Source organism: Microtus ochrogaster, chromosome 18 (genome assembly GCF_000317375.1).
Source record: "Microtus ochrogaster isolate Prairie Vole_2 chromosome 18, MicOch1.0, whole genome shotgun sequence".
Lineage (NCBI taxonomy): Eukaryota > Metazoa > Chordata > Mammalia > Rodentia > Cricetidae > Microtus > Microtus ochrogaster.
This window is the reverse complement of record NC_022020.1, coordinates 30,050,771-30,072,908: the sequence shown is the minus strand read 5'-3', so window position 1 is coordinate 30,072,908 and position 22,138 is coordinate 30,050,771. Positions and strand designations below refer to the sequence as shown.

At 43.9% G+C, this 22,138-nt stretch overlaps 1 protein-coding gene across 1 annotated transcript in view; it reads left to right on the top strand.

Annotated features, from left to right (window-relative positions):
* The first annotated feature begins 11,977 nt into the window (after positions 1-11,977).
* Prelid2 (PRELI domain containing 2) overlaps positions 11,978-22,138 on the top strand; it is a 72,400-nt gene continuing 62,239 nt past the window's right edge. Inside the window, exon 1 of the mRNA XM_005356034.3 lies at positions 11,978-12,159. Coding sequence (XP_005356091.1) covers positions 12,085-12,159 — 75 coding nt within the window. The 5' untranslated portion in view covers positions 11,978-12,084. The remainder of the gene's footprint in view (positions 12,160-22,138) is intronic.

Sequence of the window (22,138 nt, the reverse complement as noted above, 5' to 3'; positions counted from 1 at the left end):
AGCATCCGATCACAATCACCTGGAGCTGGAATTGCAGGCATATGAACCCTCTGACATGTATGCTGGGAACTGAATTTGGGTCTTCTGCAAGATCAATGCATGCACTCAACCACTGAGCCATCTCTCCAGCCCCAGGATTTATTCATTTTGTTTTAACCTACAAGTCACAGTCTAAGGTACATAGTGGTTTAACTAAAAAGTGGGCTTGTTAGCACACTGTTAGGAAAATTGTTTCATCTTTCAGATAGTTGGTATAGGGCAGGTGTGACCGCAAGCCACCAGCACTACTGACAGACAGTGGATCTTTAGGAGCAGGAGTCTATTAGAATAAACTCAGAGCATGCGTGATAAATCTCTAAGGGGACATTAGGGTTCCACTCTCCTTCTCTGTGTCCTGGACACCACGAGGCGACCAGCTTCTTCACCATGGTGTACTGTGTCATGTTCGTGTGCCCAGAGGCTATGGAGTCAATTGACTGTGCACAGAAACCTCTGAAACTAAAGGCCCAAATAAAATTTCTCTCTTTTTGAGTTGCTGATGGTCTTGACAGTGTATTCATCCCAGTGGTGTAAAGCAAACTCATAAGGGACCAAACCGAGACTGCCTGCTGATAGGATGTTTGCTAACCTTGGTTGGGATCACTTCCTTGTTTGTCTCCAGAGCAGGCAGAGCTAATGTCCAGAAGCCCTACAAGCCCTTTTTGATGCCTTACTGGTCTGTACTGGGCTCTGTACCCACTGCCTTCTTCTTCTGGCAGTGGAGGTAATCCTCAGATTCATCAGGACCAGTTCAAAGCTTTCTGTCTCAAAAAATGGTGCTTATTAGGGTTGAGACAAGAGTTTGCAGGGGAACAGGATTCTATTTGAAGATGGAAAGGCGGAACAAATTCCAATAGACAACAATTCAATCTACCCATTGAAGGAAGAGCTACACTTGCCTTTCGTTGACACTGCAATCTATTCTTTGCCAGGTGTGCAGACAATACATAACCAAGAGGTGGAGAGAGCGTGCTGTCAGGGTGGACCAAGAGATAATCATTTGCTTACACTTGTCTCTGAGTTCAGTCTCTCAGTCTCAGAAGCACTTGACCCAGGAACTAACACCACTGCCTTTTTCTTGTTTGGTTTCCACCTCCTGGCAACTCCATCCACTTCCAGGGCTTCTGGATGAGGCATAGACTGACCCTCTCTCCTCTAGAGACCCCTTGATGAATCGTCAGCCACCACATCTGTTATTCATCTCGAGATCATGGGGTACCTTTGGCTGTTTGGCATTATCTGTTACCTTAGATGAGCTACTCTTTTGAGATTTATGCCCCGAAAAGTTGCCATTTAGTCATCTTCTTTATTATAGCTCTGAGATTAGGGAAGCAGCTGCTGACGGGTTGATTGGTACCTTGAGGTACAGGATGTGCTCTCCATCCTATGACAGATGTTTACTCCATCTTCTGAAGAGATTCTGACATCATTGTTACTTCATGTAGAAAATACAGGTTGACTTGACATCCTGGTTTCTGCAGGCAGCTCAGTCATAGCAAAGGACACAGAGAAGTCTATCACCTCTGGGCATATGGAAGAAAGACACTGGGGTGCATGTGACAGACAAGTCTGCTGGAACTCACCCTTTAACTCTCACAGTTTGCATGTTTGGTGTCACCTGTGCCTAGGAAAGGGGTAAGGACTTCTGACAGAATTAGGGTACCAAGGAATCATTTTAGTCTGCATGGGAATAACACCAACCAGAAACGGTCTTTTGAGGACTAAGGATGTAGCTCAGTGGTAAAGACCTGTAGGAGGCCCTGGGTTTGGCTTTCATTATATCTTTCCTGTTTCCTACAACAATCCCAAAGGAGAAAAAGTTAAAAAAACAAACAAACAAACAAACAAAAAAACACTTGGTGTTACACATCTGTAATCTCAGTATTTGAAAGGCTGAACAGGAAGATCTTGAGTTTGCGGCCAGTCTAGGTTAAGACAGTGAGATGCTGCCACAAAAACAAGCAAACAAGTATGCCCCTTTGATTTAAGTTACCCTGCTCCTTGAACTGACCCAGAAGCAGCATTTCCATCCACTGCCCCTTTTAGAAAGGATCTCTATATAGCCTGGGTTTGCCTAAAACTATGTATCCCGTCAATTCAGCCTCCCAAGGGCTGGGCTTACAGACATGTACCACTATGCCCCTCTGGAGTAAGTAATTTTATTATCGCCTTTTCTTTGCTTTTATTGTGGCAGGGCTTGGTTTCATAGTTTCAGCTGGCTTGGGATTTGCTATACAGCCGAGGCTGGCCTTGAACTTGAGATCTAGCCTCAGCCTTCCGAATGATGGGATTATAGGTGTGTGTCATTACACCTGGTGAGAAGCATTTGCTTGAGGTTAATCTTGAAGTGGCCATTTTAGGATAATAATAACAACAACAACAACAATAATAATAATAACTTGCCAGTGGGAAGGTATATAGTCATGACAATCTTTTGTTTGAAAGGAATCATATTTACCTCTTGAGTTCTATTTTCCCATGATTCCCTAACTGGTTTTTATTTTTATTTTTTTTTATTTTTTTTTTTCCACAGTGTGTCCTTTCTTTGGAAACATCAGTGTCTTTAATCTGGACTTTTGTGGTTTAGCCTTCAAAGCATCTCAGTTTTCTTCTGCCTCCAGTCCTCTGCACATGTAAGATTCCATATTGCCTTTGCAGATCAGAATTTGGGGAAGTTAATTAGATCCTGATTGCTCTGGAAGCGTGACTCTCTTCACACACGTGAATCTTGCTGAAACTCATAGAATCTAAGGAGAGACTACACAAGAGGAAAAAGGGACCAGAGATGGAGTTCAGTGCCACCAGGAGCTCTTTTGTCTTCCATCTCTGCTAGTCCACGCCTGGCATTATGGGTTAAAGTGTGTTTTCTAAAAATGGGTTGACATTCCAACTTCAGGACGTCTGAATTCGATCTCATCAGGAAGGAAGGTCTCAGCAGATGAGTGACTAGTCTACCAGGATTCATCACAGTGTATAGCGGGGGCAGGATTAAACAACAGAAATGTGTTCCCTTGCTCTGGAGACTGTCTGAGATGGAGCTGTCAGCAGATTGGCTTCTCGGTGGCTCGGAGATGACCCTTCTCCCTCTGTTCTCACCCGTCTCTCCTTCTTCTAATGCCACAGTCATATTAGATTAGGACTCAATTTGAAAACATTATTTTAATTTAATCATCTTTCCAAAACCCCTATCTCAAAGTACAGTTAAATCACTAGGATTATAACTCAGCGGTAGAGTACGTACCTAGTCTATTTGAGATCCTGGATTCCAGCCCTGGTATCCCAAATAAATGAGCAGGTAGATAAATGCAGTTATAGAAGGACTTCAGTACAGGCATTCTGTGGCAATACAGTGCAGTCTGTAACAATTGAAATCACCAAGTCATTAGGGTAGCTCTCCTCCCCAAGAAGATTTTGTGGTCCTAAGGATTGAACCCAGAGCCTTCTGAATGCTGTATACCAGACTCGGGTTAGTTTTAATTTAACCTAAGTGACACCCTTATGAAAATGTAGACACAAAAGATGGTGAATACAGGGGAAGACATGTGAAGCCATAAGGAGAATGCCATCTATTGGTAATGACCGTGTGACACTTTTGGGACCTGGGGGAGGCATGAGGCAGTCCATTGTGTTGATGATGCTTTTAATTTCAACTCCTGGATGCCTTAGGTACATGATAACACACTTCTGCTGTTCAAGCCAGTCAGTGTATGGTACTTCCTTATAGTATCCCCAGAAGAGTGATACAGATATTGGTTTCTACCATACACATGCGATCCTTTCCCAGATGATGCCAGCATGACCTTTCCCTTCTCTTTCCTCTGACTTCTCACCCCTCATCCATTAGGCTATCTCTGCCTTCAAAGTAGACCTAGAATACCAACACTGCCCATCTCTGTACTCAAGTATCTACCAAGTACCATTGTCTCTTTTCAGAGGTACAACAATTACTCTCCTTCCCCCAGTGATCTCTCTTACCTCTCTCCAACGAAAATAGTCAGCATGATTTTGTTAGAACAGAGTGTACGTAGTTGAGGTTTAAAAACTATATTCCAAAATGAAGTGCCGAGTCATGCTGTGAATTTATTTATTTATTATTTATTGAGACAAGTCTCATGATGTAGCTCGTTAGCTTTGCCATATTCCCATCTCAGCTTTCATAGGTGCTAAGGTTACAGGGGTGTACCACAACACCCAACTTAATACTTTTGTATTAAAAGAAACAAGGTGGGCAGAAGGTATATCTCAGAAATAGTAGCTTTCACACTTAAGGCCCCGAGTTTCATCCCTAGCACCAGAAAAAAAAGGAGTTAAAAGATCTTGGCAGCTGTCTAGGACTAGGTACTTTAAACTTTTGAAGAGTCAGGGGCTTCGTAATTTTCTCTTGTTTTTCTCCCCTCTAAGATAGACTCCCTAAAATTCACTTATATATCTGGTATATATAATATATAACCAAATGTAATTGTTAAACCTTCTCCCTGGAAATTTCAATTAAAAATTGAGAAAGATGAGCCATGGAGAAGAGAGAGAAAGTGAGTTTGGTATCTCACAAAAGCTTCTGTGTGAGCCATTTGGTGTCACAAAGACCACATAAAGCTGACCACCTAGGCTGACTTGGATGAGAGTAGCCCTGTAGGAGCATATGTTTGACTGGTTGGTCCTTTCTCAGTTAGTGGAACTGATTAGGAAGGATTGGGAGGTATGACCTCATTGGAGGAGGTACTTCACTGAGGGTGGACTTTGAAGTTTCAAACATCCATGCATTCCCAGTTAGTTATTTCTCTGCACATACTTGGTGTTTATAGATCAAATATTAGTTCCATGGCTGCCTGCTACCATGTTCCCCATTGTGATGATCACAGACTCTAACCCCGTGGAACTATGGGTCTTCACATTAAATTTTTTTTTAATAAGTTGCTTTGGTTGTGATGTTTTGTCATGGCAATATTAAGTAACTAAGATACCAAAAAGTTTTTAGATAAGTTAAGAAATAAATGAGTTTTGTTGTCTTTTATTCTTCCTTGGGAGACATGCTCTGCAGTGAAGATTTCTATTGTACAGACTGGCAGCAAATCTGAATCACATGGTCACAGGTCTTATGCTGTTTAGCTTGGCATGCACTTTTACCTTTAGACTGTTTTGATGTCCTTGATGTGGGCAGGTGGCATTTGTTTTTAGACCAGTCATGCAGTCAATCAATCTCACATAGTGCCAACAAGCGCTGGGTCCTCTAACCTTTCAGAACATGATTTTGGGCTTTAGTGGCCACTTAGTCAGAGGTTAGTGAGCAAATGCCTAAGGACACATTGTGGGAGAAAGTGGTGATCAGAAGAGAGTAGAGACCCAGGGCCCCCATTTTGGGGTAACAGAAGCAGGCATGAGTATTGCAGGGCTAAGGGAACTTTCCCCCTCTATCCTTTGAAGGTTTCTCAAAATGCACTCATGCCAGGAAGATAAAAAAGAAGAAAAGCCACACAAACATGATAGCATGAAAAAGGAGAAAAATCACAGGAGTGGAAATAACCCCAACCCAGCATGATCCAGATGCTCACATACTCCTGTTCCATGGGTTGCGGAGGGAAGCAATGGATAAGGCAGGTAGGGATTTTAGGTTCAGTAATGGTTGTCAAAGAAAACTGAATGAGCCTAGGTCAAAGGCCACTGTGCCTACAGAACAGACAGCACATTAAAAAAGGATTCTTTTTAGGATACTGGGTGAGACTGAAATAGAAGACAATGGTGTGTGAGGAAAAGGTCTGTCTGACTATGTTGCTAGATCAGTATTCTTTACTGCTTTGTGAGTCCAGTTAATGCGAGTTCAGGGTAGAGACCAGAGGTAACCATTTCATCTTTTGTAGCTCCAAACTTTTGCTGATAAGGGAACTAACTAGAAAGCCTTTCCCCGTCCAGCTGGGAAGAGGCAAGATGAGGTTCTGAGCCTACTGGTAAGATTTTTTTTCCCTTTCCTTCGCTTAAAGTGCTAATCGCGCCCTAACCTATCTTATTCTGGGGATATCATTCTTAACAATACAATAGTACAGCACACTCCTTCAAGCATATTATTTCTGCTTTGTGTATCTGTGCAGGTTCCCAGGAGACACATATTTTATTTGTTTGGGTTTGTGTTTTTCTCTTTCTTTTTTTTTTTTTTTTTTTTTTTTTTTTTTTTTTGAGACAGAGTAGTCCAGGCTGGTCTTGAACACTTTATCTTCCTGCTTCTCCTTCTCAAGTTCTGGGATTATAGGCCTGCCAGGAGATGTTTCTACCCCTCTGTAAGAAGGGTTGGTGATATCGTGGAGTTCTCCCATCAAGACATTCATCTCAAGTAGTAGCTATGGCAACAGGCCCACTTATCACTTAGCAGATCAGAGAAATGCTGCTTATAGGTTTAGCAAAGTGAGGCGTCTGTAGCTTTTTCCTCTGAAATGAAGCGCCCCTTATTAGAGGGGGCGTCCTAAGACTCAGGAAGCAATGAAACTTATAAAAGTCAAGAATCTCAGAAAGCTACAGGACACACAGGATCTGTCTCCAGGTCACATGGGCAGCAAACAATTTATAGGGGAAGAGGACTCTTAAGTGGAGCTGCCTGTGACCTGTGGAAAGAGGGCTAGGGATGGAGCATCTGTGAGTTGCTGCCAACCATGAGTGGGCTTTTTAGTGATGCTGATACCTTGGAGCCATAATTCATGCTGCAATAAACCAATTCATTCACCAGGCTTGTTTTGGTGGAACTGTTTATTTGCTCTGGCATCTGGTCTTTTGTTGGTGCTCCACGTGAAGTGAACAGATGTTTGTTCATGTGTCCCCAGGAAAAATTATGTAACACGGGGATTAAAAATTAACCACTGTTGCTGTGTGTGTGTGTGTGTGTGTGTGTGCGCGCGCGTGCGTGTGTGTGTGTGTAAACTAAAAATAGACTTACTGGGAATCCACCCTAAGACTTTAAGTTAAAATACCACAAAGATATTTACACATCAATGTCTATGGAAACAGTTTACACAATAGCCAAGTAATGGAAGTGATTTAGGTGTCCATCAACAGAGGAATGGATAAGGACAATATGGTGTATATAGACGAAGGAAGTTTTTCCATCCATAATGAAGAACGAAGTGATGTGGTTTGTGGGATAATGGGCGCCCTAGGAGATAACTGTGAGAAATCTTAGAAAGATACATGTGTTTTCTCATGTGGTTTTTAGACTTCATATAGATATACAAAATAACATATGTACACACGACATGAAAGCATAATGATTGTAGGATATAGAGAAATCAAGATTGACTTGAGTTGCAAGCCCCTCTTCTGGCTAGCTTTTGTAGTGTGGTAGGATATCGTGTAGCCTGATGGTGGTGAAAAGTCATCAAATGGCTTTACCTAGCTGTGTACCCCATATAGTATAATATACACCTTCCAGGCAAGATGTGCCCTCTGGTACAATAATGGCATGACTATTACAGGAGTAACCAACTGCTTTCCGCTTATAATGGAGGCCTACTTCACAGGAGGGAATTCATTCCTGGCACTGCAAGCCTGGCCAAAACTTTTTGACTGTGGAAGTCATAGGCCCCAGTGAGGATCCCAGTGAGGATGTTGCTGTTATTGTTTTGCCAAATGAACCTGGTGTTAAACTGACTCCTAAATGTTTGTTTAACCATAGATCACTGTTACTTTTAGCTTTAGTCAGAAAAGCTTTTTTTTTTTTTTTTGATGTGGGAGACAGTTAATGTAGAGATTCATAGCTGGTCAATATATTGAGAATAAGTGAATCTTAAGTGCTCAGGCTTAATCTAGACATTTATACATGTATGTCTAGATTATCACCCCTTTCAAAGTTCGGGAAGATATTGAAAAAGGAATCTAAGAACCAGAGATTAATGAAGAATTCTGTGATACAGCTTCCTGGACACAGAATGGCGATTGCACTCACAAACTACAATCAGCTTTAGCTTTGCACAAGATCTAGTCTAGACTGGGCCTGTTGACATTTCATCATGGATAGAGGAAGGATAGAGGTGACACCCTCCTCCTCCATGAGGAATATTGGCAATTAATGGTTTCTGGGCATGGGGTAGTCATTTTCTTCAATGTTGTGGCTGCTGGTGGGCTGTCCATGCTCCATTTAGTAACTACCTACCCAAGGCCATCCCAGTAACCCTAATTAGATTCACACACACACACACACACACACACACACACACACACACCTACAAAACAAAAAAATAGAAAGTGAGAAGAAGGAATTCTGTGGAGATGGGAGGGATAAGACAGAAAATCAGATTCATGGGTGGTGAAATGAGTAAAATATAGACTTTCATGAAATTGTCAAATAAAGAAATGTCATCAGCAACAAAGAAAGTAGAAATCATTGGCATTGGTGCCATATGCCTTTAATCCCAGCACTCAGGAGGCAGAAGCAGGCAAATCTCTGAGTCTGAGTTTAGCCTGGTCTATAGAGCTAGTTACAGGACAGTCAAGGTTACAGAGAAACCTTTTGTCTTGAAAAGAAGCAAGCAAGCGAGCAAGCAAACAAATGAAAAAGAAAGTAGAAATGAAACAGGCTATGAGGATAAAGGGGGGGAGGGGGGGAAGAGGAGAGCAGGTGTTGGAGACCACCTTCCACAAAAATACCACTTACCAGGGCAGGGGGCATGGAGATTAGAAAATTAGTAAAGAGAACAAAGACGCAAGTGAAAATAATAAAACAAAAAACATAGGATAGTACCAGAGGAAGTTCCAGTGAATGAATACTGAAATCACCTGCATTTAATTTCCATTTGCTTAAAATACCCCAACCCCAAAAGGTAGGAGTAAGATAAAAACTGGATTAACATGATACAAGGAAATAAATAGACCAGTTGAAGGATTGCAGGTTACATCCTTAGTTAAACATTCTGTTGTGATGAATCTAAAATGGCTGAAAGACACTGAAGAAAATGCTCACTATCCTTAGTCATCAGAGAAATGCAAATCAAAACAACTCTGAGATTCCATCCTACACCTGTAAGAATGGCCAAGATCAAAAGCACTGATGACAACTTATGTTGGAGAAGATGTGGGGTAAATAGAACACTCCCCCATTGCTGGTGGGAGTGCAAGCTGGTACAGACAGTTGCTTTGGATATCAGCATGGTGATTTCTCAGAAAATTGAGAAAGAACCTACCTCAAGACTCAGCAATACCAATTTTGGGTATATACCCAAAGAATGCTCAATCATACCACAAGAACATGTGGTCAACTATGTTCATAGCTGCATTGTTTGTCATAGCCGGAACCTGGAAACAATCTAAATGCCCCTTGACTGAAGAATGCATAAGGAAAATGTGGTTACACTGGAGTACTACACAGTGAAAAAAAAATAACATTTTGAAATTTGCAGGCAAATGGATGGATCTAGAAAACACCATATTGCGTGAGGTAACCCAGACTCAGAAAGACAAATATAATATTACTCACTTATAAGTGGCTTTTAGACACAAAACAAAGAAAAACCAGCCTACAATTCACAATCCCAGATAACCTAGACAAAAAAGAGGACCCTAAGAGAGACCATACATGGATCTAATCTACATGGGATATAGAAAAAGACAAGATCTCCTGAGTAAATTGGGAGTGTGGATCATTAGAGAGAGTAGAAGGGGAGGGGGAAGGAGGGAGCTGAGGGGAGAAATATACATAGCTCAATAAAAACATTAAAAAAAACCATTCTGTTGCCAGACCGAGACAAGTAATGCTTACATCCTAGACCAAAACATTCCGTAGGCAAACCACTCCCTGAGTGGAATCCATAGTTGTCTCCCCAAGGGAGTAGGAACCTAGCTGGATTCTTAGACTTTTGTTTGAGGTAGAAACAGACCTACTTCTTAACACCTGAAACACAAGGTCTGGATATTAGCCACACCTGTTGACAATAACCTTGAGCGAGAAGAACTCTCTGAGCTCGATCTAGGTGGGTCTTTTGTTTGAAGTAGAAACACAATAACCTTGCAGGAATAGAAGTAAGTTCCAATTCTCTGACCTTTGGTCACGGTGGAACAACTTTGAGCAAGCTGAAACTCTCTGACCTTCAGACCAAGAGGAAATAGGCTCACATTTTGGGCCTTCACAGGCAGGGGATGTGGAAGGTCTGCTCAATGTATGAAAATGACCTTCTGCAACACAATACTATGCATAATGAACATATACACCGAAAAACTAAAAGAAGAAAAATAATTATCATATTCTTGTTGCACAAGATATTCAACCTGGAATACAAAGGAATTGTTTTGAATTAAAACATAGACCACAAAGAATTAACTATTTAACTATTTAACTTAGCAGTTTTGTCACTGGGAAGTTGGCATGTGTAGTTTGAGTGGGATGGTGGAGGACAAAGCTATGAGAATGGCTCAGGACATTGCAGGCCTCGCTCTTGAGGAATACAGTTGAAGGGGAGCTGTCTGGAGGGATACGGGGAGTTGGTGGTGCTTTTTTTTGTTTTGTTTTAGGGTGGAAGACATCACAGTGTTTTTGTGTGCTGCTTGTAATGATCTTGTAGGTGTGGATGCTGATGGTACAGGAAAGAGGAGGACCATTGCTAGGGGATGCCCTCAAGTAGGCAAGAAGGTAGGAGCTTTCAGTGATATGCTGGGGCTGACTGCAAATATAGCCTTTACTAAATATCAATTATTATACAGTTTTAATTAAGGTATTACATATATTTGTATATGTTTGTTTTTGAGGGCAGTAAATATTCAAGATGTATCACTTGTTAATGGTACTACTCTGCTCATTATCTATATTGAGGTTATCTTTTGCCACCCCTATGTGGATGGTGGAGATACTTGCTGGTCCTGTACTCTAGTCCCAATTCCATAGTGAGATTAGCTTAAGCATAGTAGCATCAACATCACAAAAACTAAGAACTTAGAGAAGAAAGGGCTCTGTTCAGTTTGCCTTATAAGGGAGGGTGATTTGTTAAGTATTTGTCTGTCCAGCCTGGATTTGGAAGCCAGGTAGACAGACTGTCCCTAAACTAAGTGTGGAAAATTCACCCACAAGGAAGAGGTAAAAAGCTTCCTATTACTGAGTGAGGAGGTCATCAGGTTATGGCCTGGGAACCAGGCAGGGAAAGGAGGCAGTGGCAGCCTGCGATGAGGGGAGGGTTTGTCTCCCAGAGTGACCCCGAATAGCACGGCCAAATATGGACGTCAAAACCTCAGGGAATGTTCCTGTTCAACCTAGCAACCATGTCTTAGGCCCTGTGACTTTACTTGCCCACATTATTGAGTGAGTGTCAAATCCCACACCGCATTCATTTTACCCAACAGCAGGACAGGTCAGATTCTCTGCTGAGTCTGTAGTGTCTTGCACACAGCACGTGTGCAGAAACAGGTGAATAATTTAGTGAATAAATGCAACATTTGCTTCCTCTAGTAACAACTGCTCTTTGGAGGAAGGGATACACTTCTTTCGTATCCCTTTTCTTGCTGGCTGGTGCTTAACCTTAGCCAAGGAACTTCCTCGAGTTGCACGCCAAAAGCGGACTCTCTTTCCTAGATTGTTCTGGGAGAAGAGCAGCTTCCTCCTCGCCAGAGGCCCAGTCCCACTCCTCAGGCAGATTAGTGACGCGTGCAGCCGCTGGCCTTTGTCTGGCCGGATTTAGCTGAGCCAGGTTGAAACACCACACACACCCACAATTTCAGGGCGGAGACTTAATGTATTTATTACATTTTTTTCCTATTTGGTTCTGTCAACAGAAGATATATTCTGTGACCTCCGGCAGTGACGGCTTAAAAATCTGGCTGCAAAGCGCAGGGTTGCAGGGTGTAACCGGGTGGCTCAGAGGCAGGGCACTATCTGCTGGCGTGGCCGGGGAGGTCACGTGTTTGAGACCGTCTTCCCCATGGCTGGGGTCTGGGGCGTCTCCGGTGCTATCTTTAAAAAACACAAGTGAAAGGGGACGTGGGTGTGACCTATAGCCTTGTCTCCGAGGGGTACAATAAAGTTTAAGAAGTTTGAAAAGGGGTGTGGCCGGAGCTCGGCGAGGCGCCTGGAGAAGGGTGCGCGACATGGGGGTCACCGTGGACGTTCACCAGGTGTTCCAGTACCCCTTCGAGCAGGTGGTCGCTTGCTTCCTCCGAAAGGTATCAATCCCTCCGATCTGGGCGGTGTGTCCGCTGCCGAGAGCCTAATTGTCCGCCCCCCCGCCCCCTCCTCCTGTCGCGCAGTGACAAGACCCCAAAAAGCTCAGGGGTCCTAATCCATTCTCCGGGTCCCCCTCCAGCGCGCGTGCTGCTTTCGGGATGCACCGGGGAGGGTGGAGGCGGAATTCCTCGAAGGTTGCTCTCTGGGAGGAGCGGAGGCTGCCGTGCAGGGCCTCACGTCCGCATCCTGCTTGCCTCAAGCGGAGGTTGTTGGCTCTGGGTGGCTTCCCTGGGTGGACTGTCTGGTCCAGCCTTCTAGTTCATCACCCCCTCCTTCAACTCTAAAACACGGCCCTGAAGCTGTGTTCTTGGTAGACTCAGCGTTGCTACACTGTTTCAAGACTTTCTCTTTTCCTAAATAGCTGTGGGGCGCCCTGCAGAGCTCTCTCTGGACCTTAGTTTGCTAATCTGTGTTGTGAGAATAACAGCGCACACTGCTAGTGTTGCGAGGATTCGAGTGAGGTAATTAATTATTAAAGAGTGTTTATCAGAGGATTGATGGTTATAAGGTCTTTGAAATACTGCTGTTTATAATATTGCAGTTTTGGGTTCAATGGCCCTCCTGAGGGCTCCTCCTCGGGTGGTGCTTCAGGCTAACAGTAGAGTGGAAAACATTCTTGAGAACTGGTTGTAACCCAGACCTGTGGGGTGCGATCCTGGGCTAATCTACTTCCAGTTCACTTAGGTCTTTGGGTGGCCCTGGTCAGAGGTCTTCTCGCCAAGATTTTGTGTTTGTAAGATGAGGAGTTGTACCTATAAGTCTTCTAAGTCCCTGTAGCTGCCTGTGAATTGTAGCATGGGATCTGGCTAGCCTGGAAGATAGCCACGGGGTGCTGGAAGGGTGGTTAGAACCTCCATTACAGGAGGGGCCTCCATTGCTGAGAGAGACACAGCTGGGAACCCAAGGTAGGGTATTCAGTACAGTGTTGCTGTGGAGACCGTTCTTTATTTCCTTTTTTTTTCTTTCTTTCTGTTTGGCTGGAGGCTTCATCTTCAGCCCCCTGACCTAGGCAACTCCCAGGGGAGGGAGCTTATATGGGGTGAAGTTCCCAGTCAAACATTTTCCTTTTTTTTTTTTTTCTCCAGGGATAGCTCATTGAACTTTGGGAGCTAGAAACATTAGAAAGTGCCTTGCACCTGCCGGGTCCTCAGCAACAGCTGATGAAATGAATGAATGAATGAAGGAAGGAATGAGAGAGTGAGTGAATCTGGTGTAGACTTTGTCTTGGGCCAGGCTTTTAGGCACACGTGCACATGTTTTGTTCAGACTGGCAGTTTGGAGTGGGTGCCCAGTGCATTTTGAGTTGGCCCCTTTTCTGCTGTGATGACGTAATAAGCTTGCGAGGAGGAAATGGCTATCTTTGGTTCACAGTTATGAAGGCTCCGGTCCATAATTACCCGATCTAGCTTGATTTCTGTTGTAATAAATCATTGACTAAAGGCAGCTTGGGGAGGAAAGGGTTTATTTCAACTTACAGGCTGTATTTCATCATTGTGTGAAGTTCAGGCAGGAGCATAAGGCAGAAACTGAAGGCAGAGACCATGGAGGAATGCTGTTTACTGGCTCACTTTCCCTGGCTTGTGCAGCTAACTTCCTTCCAGTCTCTTGTAACAGCTCATGAAACCCCTTCCACAATTCTTCCCCCCAAAACGCCACGGTCAGGTCCATCACAGCAATATCCCACTCTTCAGTACCAATATCTGTCCTCGTTTGCTCTTCTGATGCACTGAGAAAACACTGGCCAAAAAAAACAACTTGGGGACAGAAGGATTTATTTCATCTCGCAGCTCCCAGGCCACAGTCCATCACTGAGGGAAGACAGAGCATAATCTCAGGGCAGGGACCCGGAGGCAGGAACTGAAGCACGGGGAATGGAGGGACATCACTGGCTTATTTGCTATGCCTTGCTCAGCCTGCCCAGTTATGGCACCACTCACAGTGGAATGGACCCTCCCACATCAATCATTCATCAAGAAATTTTCCCTCAGATACGCCCACAGGCCAGTCTGAAAGATGAAGTTCCTCAATTGAAGCTCCATCCTTCCAGGTGATGCTATTTGATGCTAAGTTTGACAAAAAAATAACCAGCCCAGTTACACTGCCACTCTGGGCCTGTGGAGGGGCAGCATCTCAAGGCAGGGCCTAGAGTGGAGCAAACCTTGTGTCTGAGCCAGGCAGCTAAGTAGAAAAGGGTAGATGGACTGCGGTCCCATAATTCAACTCAAGGGCATGGACCCAATTTCTTTCTGCCATTCTCCACCTCTTCCAGAATCCACACCGGGCTGCCCTGAGACCTAACCATTAACACACAGTCTGTGGGGAGCAGTCAAGAAGCAAACTGTAACTGTCCTTTGAAGAAGGGTTGTCATCATGAGAAGGAGATCCCTGCCTTCTCAGAATGGGAGGGACACTTTGTCTAGGCTTCACCACCGTCTGGAAGGTCAGAGGTAACTTTTGGGTGTGTCCTCCTCCCCTTTCAACTCCTGGAGCAGATCTCTGTCCACCAAACCATGCACACCACACCATACACACGCTCCTTTGCAGTGTACTCCTACGCAAAGGTTTCTGGTACAGGCGATGGGTTTTAAAGCATGAGCCCAACATTAATAAATGATGACAGGTCAGCATAATTTCAATGGGTGATGCATACCTTACACAGGGAGCCTGCAGGGTGGTGGGGAGGCCTGCAGCAGTCCTATGCAGAGGACTTCAGGTAGGCTTTCGCAGAAAAGTCACATCTATAAAAGGTTTGCTGAAACATAGGCGTTTTCTAGGCAACCCATCATTCCCTCCTTCCCTCCCTCCCTCCCTCCCTCCCTTCCTCTCTCCCTCCTTTCCTTCCTCTTTTTCTCCCTCCCTCTGTCTCTTCCGCTATCTCTCTCACTCTGTGTGTATGTGTGTATGTATGTCTGTGTGCACACATATCTGTATGTATGTATGTATTATGTATTTATGTATGTGTGTATACATGTGGGCATTTGCTCTGAATAACACAATATTGTCTCTACTTCTCCAAGCAGCCCAAGAAGTCATCATGACTGACTTATTCACATCGTGGGGAAAACTGAGGCTCAGAGAAGTCTCAGTAACTCTTTAAGCACCCCCACCTAGCAGGAAGGAGAACCGGGATCTCAGCCCATCTAATCGGAAGCCTGTGTCTTACCAGCAGTCTGTTTTTCCAGCCCTGACACAGTGGCCACTCAGGAGATGAGCGGGAAGGACAGTGGTTCAGGGTTCTGCTTTGCTGGGTACAGTGCTCCTTGATTCATTTGCTTTTCTTCTGGGTGGACCACTGTACCTAACACGAAGCTTAGCTTAGCTGTGCGATGGTGGGACACAGCAGTTGTTGGCTGTTTTTGTGCAACAAATCACTCCAGAACTTAGAGACCTTGTCTAGTGACAGGCTTTTAATGCTGGCGATTCTGTGGGTTGACTGAGCTCACGTGGTTGGATTTAGTGTGTCATGTGGTATAGCTGAGGTCACGTATATAAGTACATTCAGTCAACATGTGATGCAATCCTTATAAGATAGTCCGCTGAGGGTTTGGCTCAGTTAATAACTATGGAGGGACCCAAGTGTGGTGACACATGCCTGTAATCCAAGCAAAAGTGAGTCTGAAACAGGATGGTCATCACGTGTTTGCGTTCACTGGGCTAACTAGCTCGATCCTGTCCTAGAAAACCCCAAACCAAACAAATGAAACCAACATATCAACAAAAAGGAATTCCTGTAGGCAGTCATTGCTTCTTTGGCTTATGAGAATAACTTCCTGTCATGTCCAGAAGACACTGTTTTCTTCTGGTCCTCCTGACCTCTTACAGACTTTTCATCTCCTCTTTGAATGGTCTCTCTGAGGTGTGTGTGTGTGTGTGTGTGTGTGTGTGTGTGTGCATGTGTGTGTGTGTTGGTGTGTACTCCACGGTCCCTTATGCTCTGCCATTTGACTAGTTGTGAGTTTCTGTGTTAGCCACCATCTACTTCAGAAAAACACTTCCCTGATGAGGTCAAGAGCTGTTAGACACTGAGTATTCTAGCATAGAGTGGGAAGGGGTTCCTTACCCTCCCTATGGGCAGTTCATGGCTTCTTAGGGAGGGAGAGTTAATTTTCCTCAAGGGTGTAGCTCCTGGAAGTCTACAATACTCCAGTAGATGGCCCCACACCTAGAACTATATGGACAGCATAACTTAGAGTTGATGGGATATATAATAATAATGATGATGATGATGATGATGATGATGATGATGATGATGATGATGATAATAATAATAATAATAATAATGAGAGGACATGAAGTTGGGGTGGGTAGGAGATGTGAGTAGGTCTGGGAGGAGTTAAGGGAAGGAGCTGGGGATGAATATGATCAAAGTACATTGTGTGAAGATCTCAAAGAATTATAAAAATATTGATTTTCTAAAAAAGGAGTTGCTTCCTCAGGGTGGAGATGGTCCACTGACTCCCTGATTAGGAGTCCCCGTGCAATGAGTAACATGCTTAGCTGTACACATGGCCTCCTTTATCACTGTGATGCCACTACCTTCTCGGCTGGTTCTGAGGATCAAAAGTGTCACAGTTTGGCAGGCATGTGCTTTTTTTTTTTTTTCTTATAAAGCTTTGTATAGAAAGAGTTATATTTTGGGCAAAATGTACTTTTACTTTTCTTTTGGTCTTTATGATGATGATTTAAAAAAAATAATAATGGAATTTTTAAACAAAGCAGTAGACAGGAGGGACAGTCATGTGAGAAGCTCTGGGGACATTTAATCTGATTTTGTACAATGTTGGGCAAAGCTGCTTTAGAACTGAGGACATCGTGTCTTAAATAGAATCTACTGATCTCTGGCTTTCGCTATGTTCAGATTCGCTTTCCAAGTTCTAATTCACGACTATTTTTAAAACGTGAAGATTATTTGATCTCCTTCCACCTGTCTGTTGGCGGCTGTGGGCAAAACATTAGCCACATGCTTTCAAAGATGAGTGGTACCTAGAAAACAAAGGATCCAATGTTCTGTTTGTAGAGTACAGTGTTCCTAAGCCTCCTCATGGGGGAGGGCTATGCCACCCAGGACAGAAACTGTGGTTTCTGACTACTGTAGCATCTGTGGCTTCACTATGCCATCAGGTTCTTTTGTTCCCTCCTTCTCCTTTTTCTCCTTCTTCTCCTTCTCCTCCTCCTCCTCCTCCTCCTTTTCCTTCTTTTTCTGAGACAGGGTTTCTCTGTGTAGCCTGGCTATCCTGGAATTTGCTCTGTAGACCAGGTTGGCCTTGAACTCAGAGATCTGCCTTAAAAGCGAGCACCACCAACTGCCCAGCTGTACAATTCTTACCTTCCCAGCACTCATCACTAGAACGTTTTCCTTCTGTTTGACTAGGAAGTTGTGTAAACAGATGTGGTGGTGTAGAGGGCAGTTCTTTGTGGAGGCTTCTGGAGTCCTTTTGGTGGGTGTGTCTCTCAGGTGCTGGGTGCTTAAGAGAATTCCTTACGTGTCATCTGCCTGGAACATAAAGCCATTACTAAAGATGCAAATGAGCTATGGTGATGAGTGGATTTTCAGGTCTGTCCAAACGAGTCCAGAGAGCTGGCGGTTTTTCACTGTAGACTTGTTCAAGTTGACTTTGCTTCTTGCAAATGTGGGTGAACTCCAACAGAGATTTATGTCAACTGTTTCCATTGTTCCAAGCACCCAGAGAAGCTCTAGAACACAGGAAGCATTCAACAAACTGTTCCATGAAGAAATCTCACCCTCTTGTGGTTCATAGTATATAATTTTATACAAAAGTCAGTAGTTGGGAAGCTGAGGCAGGAGGATTGTTTGTGCTCGTTAGGCTGAGGTCAACCTGGGCAACACAGTGGAACACCCTCTGTCCATTTCACAAAATGAAGCAAACCAAAACCCCAACAGATGAAAGTCAACACAGGGTCCAGAAGCATTCCTGGAATACTGTAAGAAAATGGAGTAAAATAAATTTTGACTTCCATCTGTGACGTGAGGTTTTATTTATTTCAGTGGCATGCTACATGGAAAGGATCAGTGTTTATTCTTAAGCTCGTAAAGGCGATTTATGAAGGGCTATTTCCATTTAGAGTGGGAAGCTGATTGGGTAATTAATAATGTTTCCTTCTGATCCCATCTTCAGCCCCTTGCAGACCTGACACTTACGTGTGTAGAGCATCTTTCCCCATGGAGTGCCAGAAGTCTTTGGGAGGATCTACATGGCCCAAATCAGTGGTTTGGTTAGATGTTAGGTCTCAGAGTCAAGCAGTGCCTCAAGATGATCTTTATGCCCTGTGCTGGGTGACCCTTTTCGTCTTCCATTCTTAGGCTCTCCTGCAAGCCGAGGTGTGACGTGAAGGAGAAGTTGGGGTGAGGAGCATGGCTCTCGTGTCAGGCTGTAGTGCCGACCAGCTCAATTCATGTTTCTGCGCCCCAGTTTCCTCGTCTATAGGATAAGGATAATAGCCATTGTCTAAGGTTGCTGAGGGATATTAGGTAATGCATGTAGCGTGTGCTTCAATGTGAGCTCCTAGCTTAATGCTGGGGCTTGGCAAGTGCTTTCAAAGCTCTTGCTAACTTCTGCGTATCTTTGCGTTTGCTCGGGAGTGTGAAACTGAAAAGCTGGCGGGGGGAGGAGGGAGCAGCCTACAGAAATCTTTACCAACTTAGAACAATAAGGGAGAAGGTGAGCATGAATAATGGTGCACATCTGCATGATAAATTATTTTTTAAGTGCAATTTAAATTTTAAAGTGTGCTTAGTAACTCATCTAGTGGAGGCTGTGGCTTAGTGCGGGAAAGAAGATTTTTTATCTATCCAAGTGCTAATAGTTACATATTCATTATATGCCTATTAATTGTTATTCATGGTAGACCTGTGCACCCTTTGACAATAAATAAAACATGACCTTGTCCTGAAGGTGCTTCCTGTCAGGGAGAGCAGAGAGGAACATATTGATTATTGTGCCAAGCTGTCTCAGGGGCATAGACAGACATATAACATGGGGCAAAGTGCATTTGTTAAAATTGCGTTTTGCTCTGTAGCTCAGGCTGGCCTTGGGCACTTGGTACTCTTCCCCAGCCTCCCCAGTGCTACAATTCACAGGCATGAGTTACCACACCAGGCAGATCAATGAAGTCCTGATTAACTGGTGACTCATTTGATCTTGCAATAAGTCAACTTTGCCTTTTTTTCTGGAGTGAGCTACTTTATGGAGACCGTGAAAAGGATGGGCAGTATACGGTGATGTCTCTGTGTAGCTGAACACGCAGCAAGGCCCTTTGAATGTGTTTGGAAGCAGCTGGGTAGCAGATCCCCTTATAGTGAATGGAGTAGATACATGTTTGCTAATGGTCCGGCCAGGCTTGCTACAGGTCCTCATTCTTTGTGCTTTCTCAGATAACCTTATTCAAAAGCAGATTCCTATGAAGACATTGACTATGAGGCGGAGGATCCTGTTTCAAAAGGCAGGTATTGACTTCTGAACTTTTCAGATAGCTGATATTTTAAAAACTTCAAATACTTAAGAGAATACTTCCTGAATGGTGATCTTTCCCTTAGCAAACAAAAGTAGAGGCTATAGCTTCATAAGGCTCCACCCATAAGTGCACTAAAGATTCCTATAATAGATGGACTCAATTTCTTGGTCTCTTACTTTAATAATTATGTATTTACTTTAATGTACATTCTCCAAACTTGGCATCACGTGGCTTTTGGGCCTCTCTTTTAAACAACTTTTTATTAATGTATATGAGTTATAGGTAATAATGGGTTGCATTATGATGTTTTGTACATAATATAATATATTTTTTTATCATATTTAAACTCATTCCCCTCTATTGTTTCCCTCCCATACCAGCTGATACCCTTCCTCTTCCCAACTGCTTCTCCCTACTTCATGGTGTGTGTGTGTGTGTGTGTGTGTATTTGAGAGAAACACAAATGAATTTCATTTGTGTGCTTACAGGAGAATGGATAGGGACTATCTACAGGAGTGTGGATATCTCACCAGTAACTACACCACTGAAGAAAATGTCTCCCCCTGACTCCCCCAACCATTAACTGTCTATAGATCTTCAGAGAGGAAGGGGTGAGCTTCACCCCACCAGCAGCAGTTAACTGCCTAGAAATCTCCAGGGAAGGGTGAGCCATTATACGTGCCCTCCATCATGGAATAATGTTGATAAAGCCCAATCTTGTCAGCTCTGTGAGTTTACAAATGCAACAGCACAATCCCAGAGAACCTAGACAACAAAGAAGGCTCTAAGGGAGACATACATGGATTTACATGGGAAGGAAAAAAAGACAAGCTCTCCTGAGCAAATTGGGAGTGTGAGGGTCATGGGGAGAAGATAGAAGGGGAGAGGGGAAGAAGGGAGGAGAGAGGAGAAAAATGCGTAACTCAATAAAAACAATAAAAAAATACAATAAATAAAAAAAGAATACAAAAGCTGTGCTATGCTTTGAGACCTTGTTCTACAACACTCTGTCCCTTTCTCCTGCTCCTACTTTCTTTAAATCTCCTGTTTCATTGTGTTCTTGGAGCCTTGAAGGGGGTGATACAGATGTTCTATTCAGGGCTGAATGTTCAATAGTCACTTACTCTCAGAACTTTGACCAACAGTTATGTCTTCTCAGTAACCACCTCTTCCTGCAAAAAGAAGGGTCTCTGCCCAGAGGTGGCAGCAGCATTCATCGATGGGAATAAACATAATTACTTAGAAGCCAGTTTGATGGACACAGTGAATCCATTTAGCAAAACAACAGCAGCAGCCTTCCTAGTAGACCCATGACCTCTCCAGCCACAGGGCTTTGACCAGGCTTCCTGTACTGAGCACTGGTTCTTCCCTATGAAGCAGGCCTCATATCCACTTAGAAAGTGGCTGGTTACCCCATAATGGACTTGCTACTGTAACACTAGTGGGCACATCTTGCCTGGAGATTCAACAAAATTGTTTGCAGGGTCCAATGCTGAGCAAGACAGCTGAGGACAGTTTCCCTATCTGCGTAGCACTGCTGACCCAGTAAGGGCCAGTTGTCATGGAGAGAGCATCCAGCTCACTTCTAGCTTAATTTCTTCATGTCCTTAGACCAGAGCATGTGCTTGCTTCATCAAGAGGGCCTTACCATCTAGTTCCAGTGGGCAGCCAACAGCGGTGGCAATCACCTGTATTATTTTGGAGGCCGCAGAGGGATTTGTAGGGAGGTAGCCCATCCCTAGAAAAGGGATTTTCATTTAATAACTTATGGATTCTAGGAGTAGCTTTATTTCTCCATTCAAGATGCCTCCATTCAAATAGTTTCCGGCCTCTTTTAATATGTGAAAAGGAAAATGAAAAGGAGTGGGTGATAATAAGTAAGCATTTTACCTTTTTTTAGCGTTGCAGTAGACTTACATCATGGGAAAGGAAAGGAGTGAGCCTGCTTATTCTATGAAGAAAGTAAAATCATAAATTAGATAAAAAATGAAGCCAAATGCACCTTGGAAACTCTCCAGACTCACCGATAAAATACAGCGCACCTGGTGTGTGTACACAGCCGCTGAACCAGGCTCAAGAAAGACAAGGGTATTTTGGCAGGAAGTGCGTCAACAGACCACGTTGCTTCCAGGAGTATCTGGAATATGGAGTGGGGTTGGGCAGGCCAATCTCTGTTCATGCGCAGGATTTACACAGGAGACTTTTAACAAGCAGGGTTCATGTAATACTTACTAGTGTGTTTTCTTGTTTGAAAGGGAACTAAATGAGATCGTGCAGAGCAGCCACTGTGTAGCCCACACAGGGTGTGCACAGTACAGCCATGCAGGGTGTGCACAGTACAGCCATGCAGGGTGTGCACAGTACAGCCATGCAGGGTGGGCACAGTACAGCCATGCAGGGTGGGCACAGTACAGCCATGCAGGGTGGGCACAGTACAGCCATGCA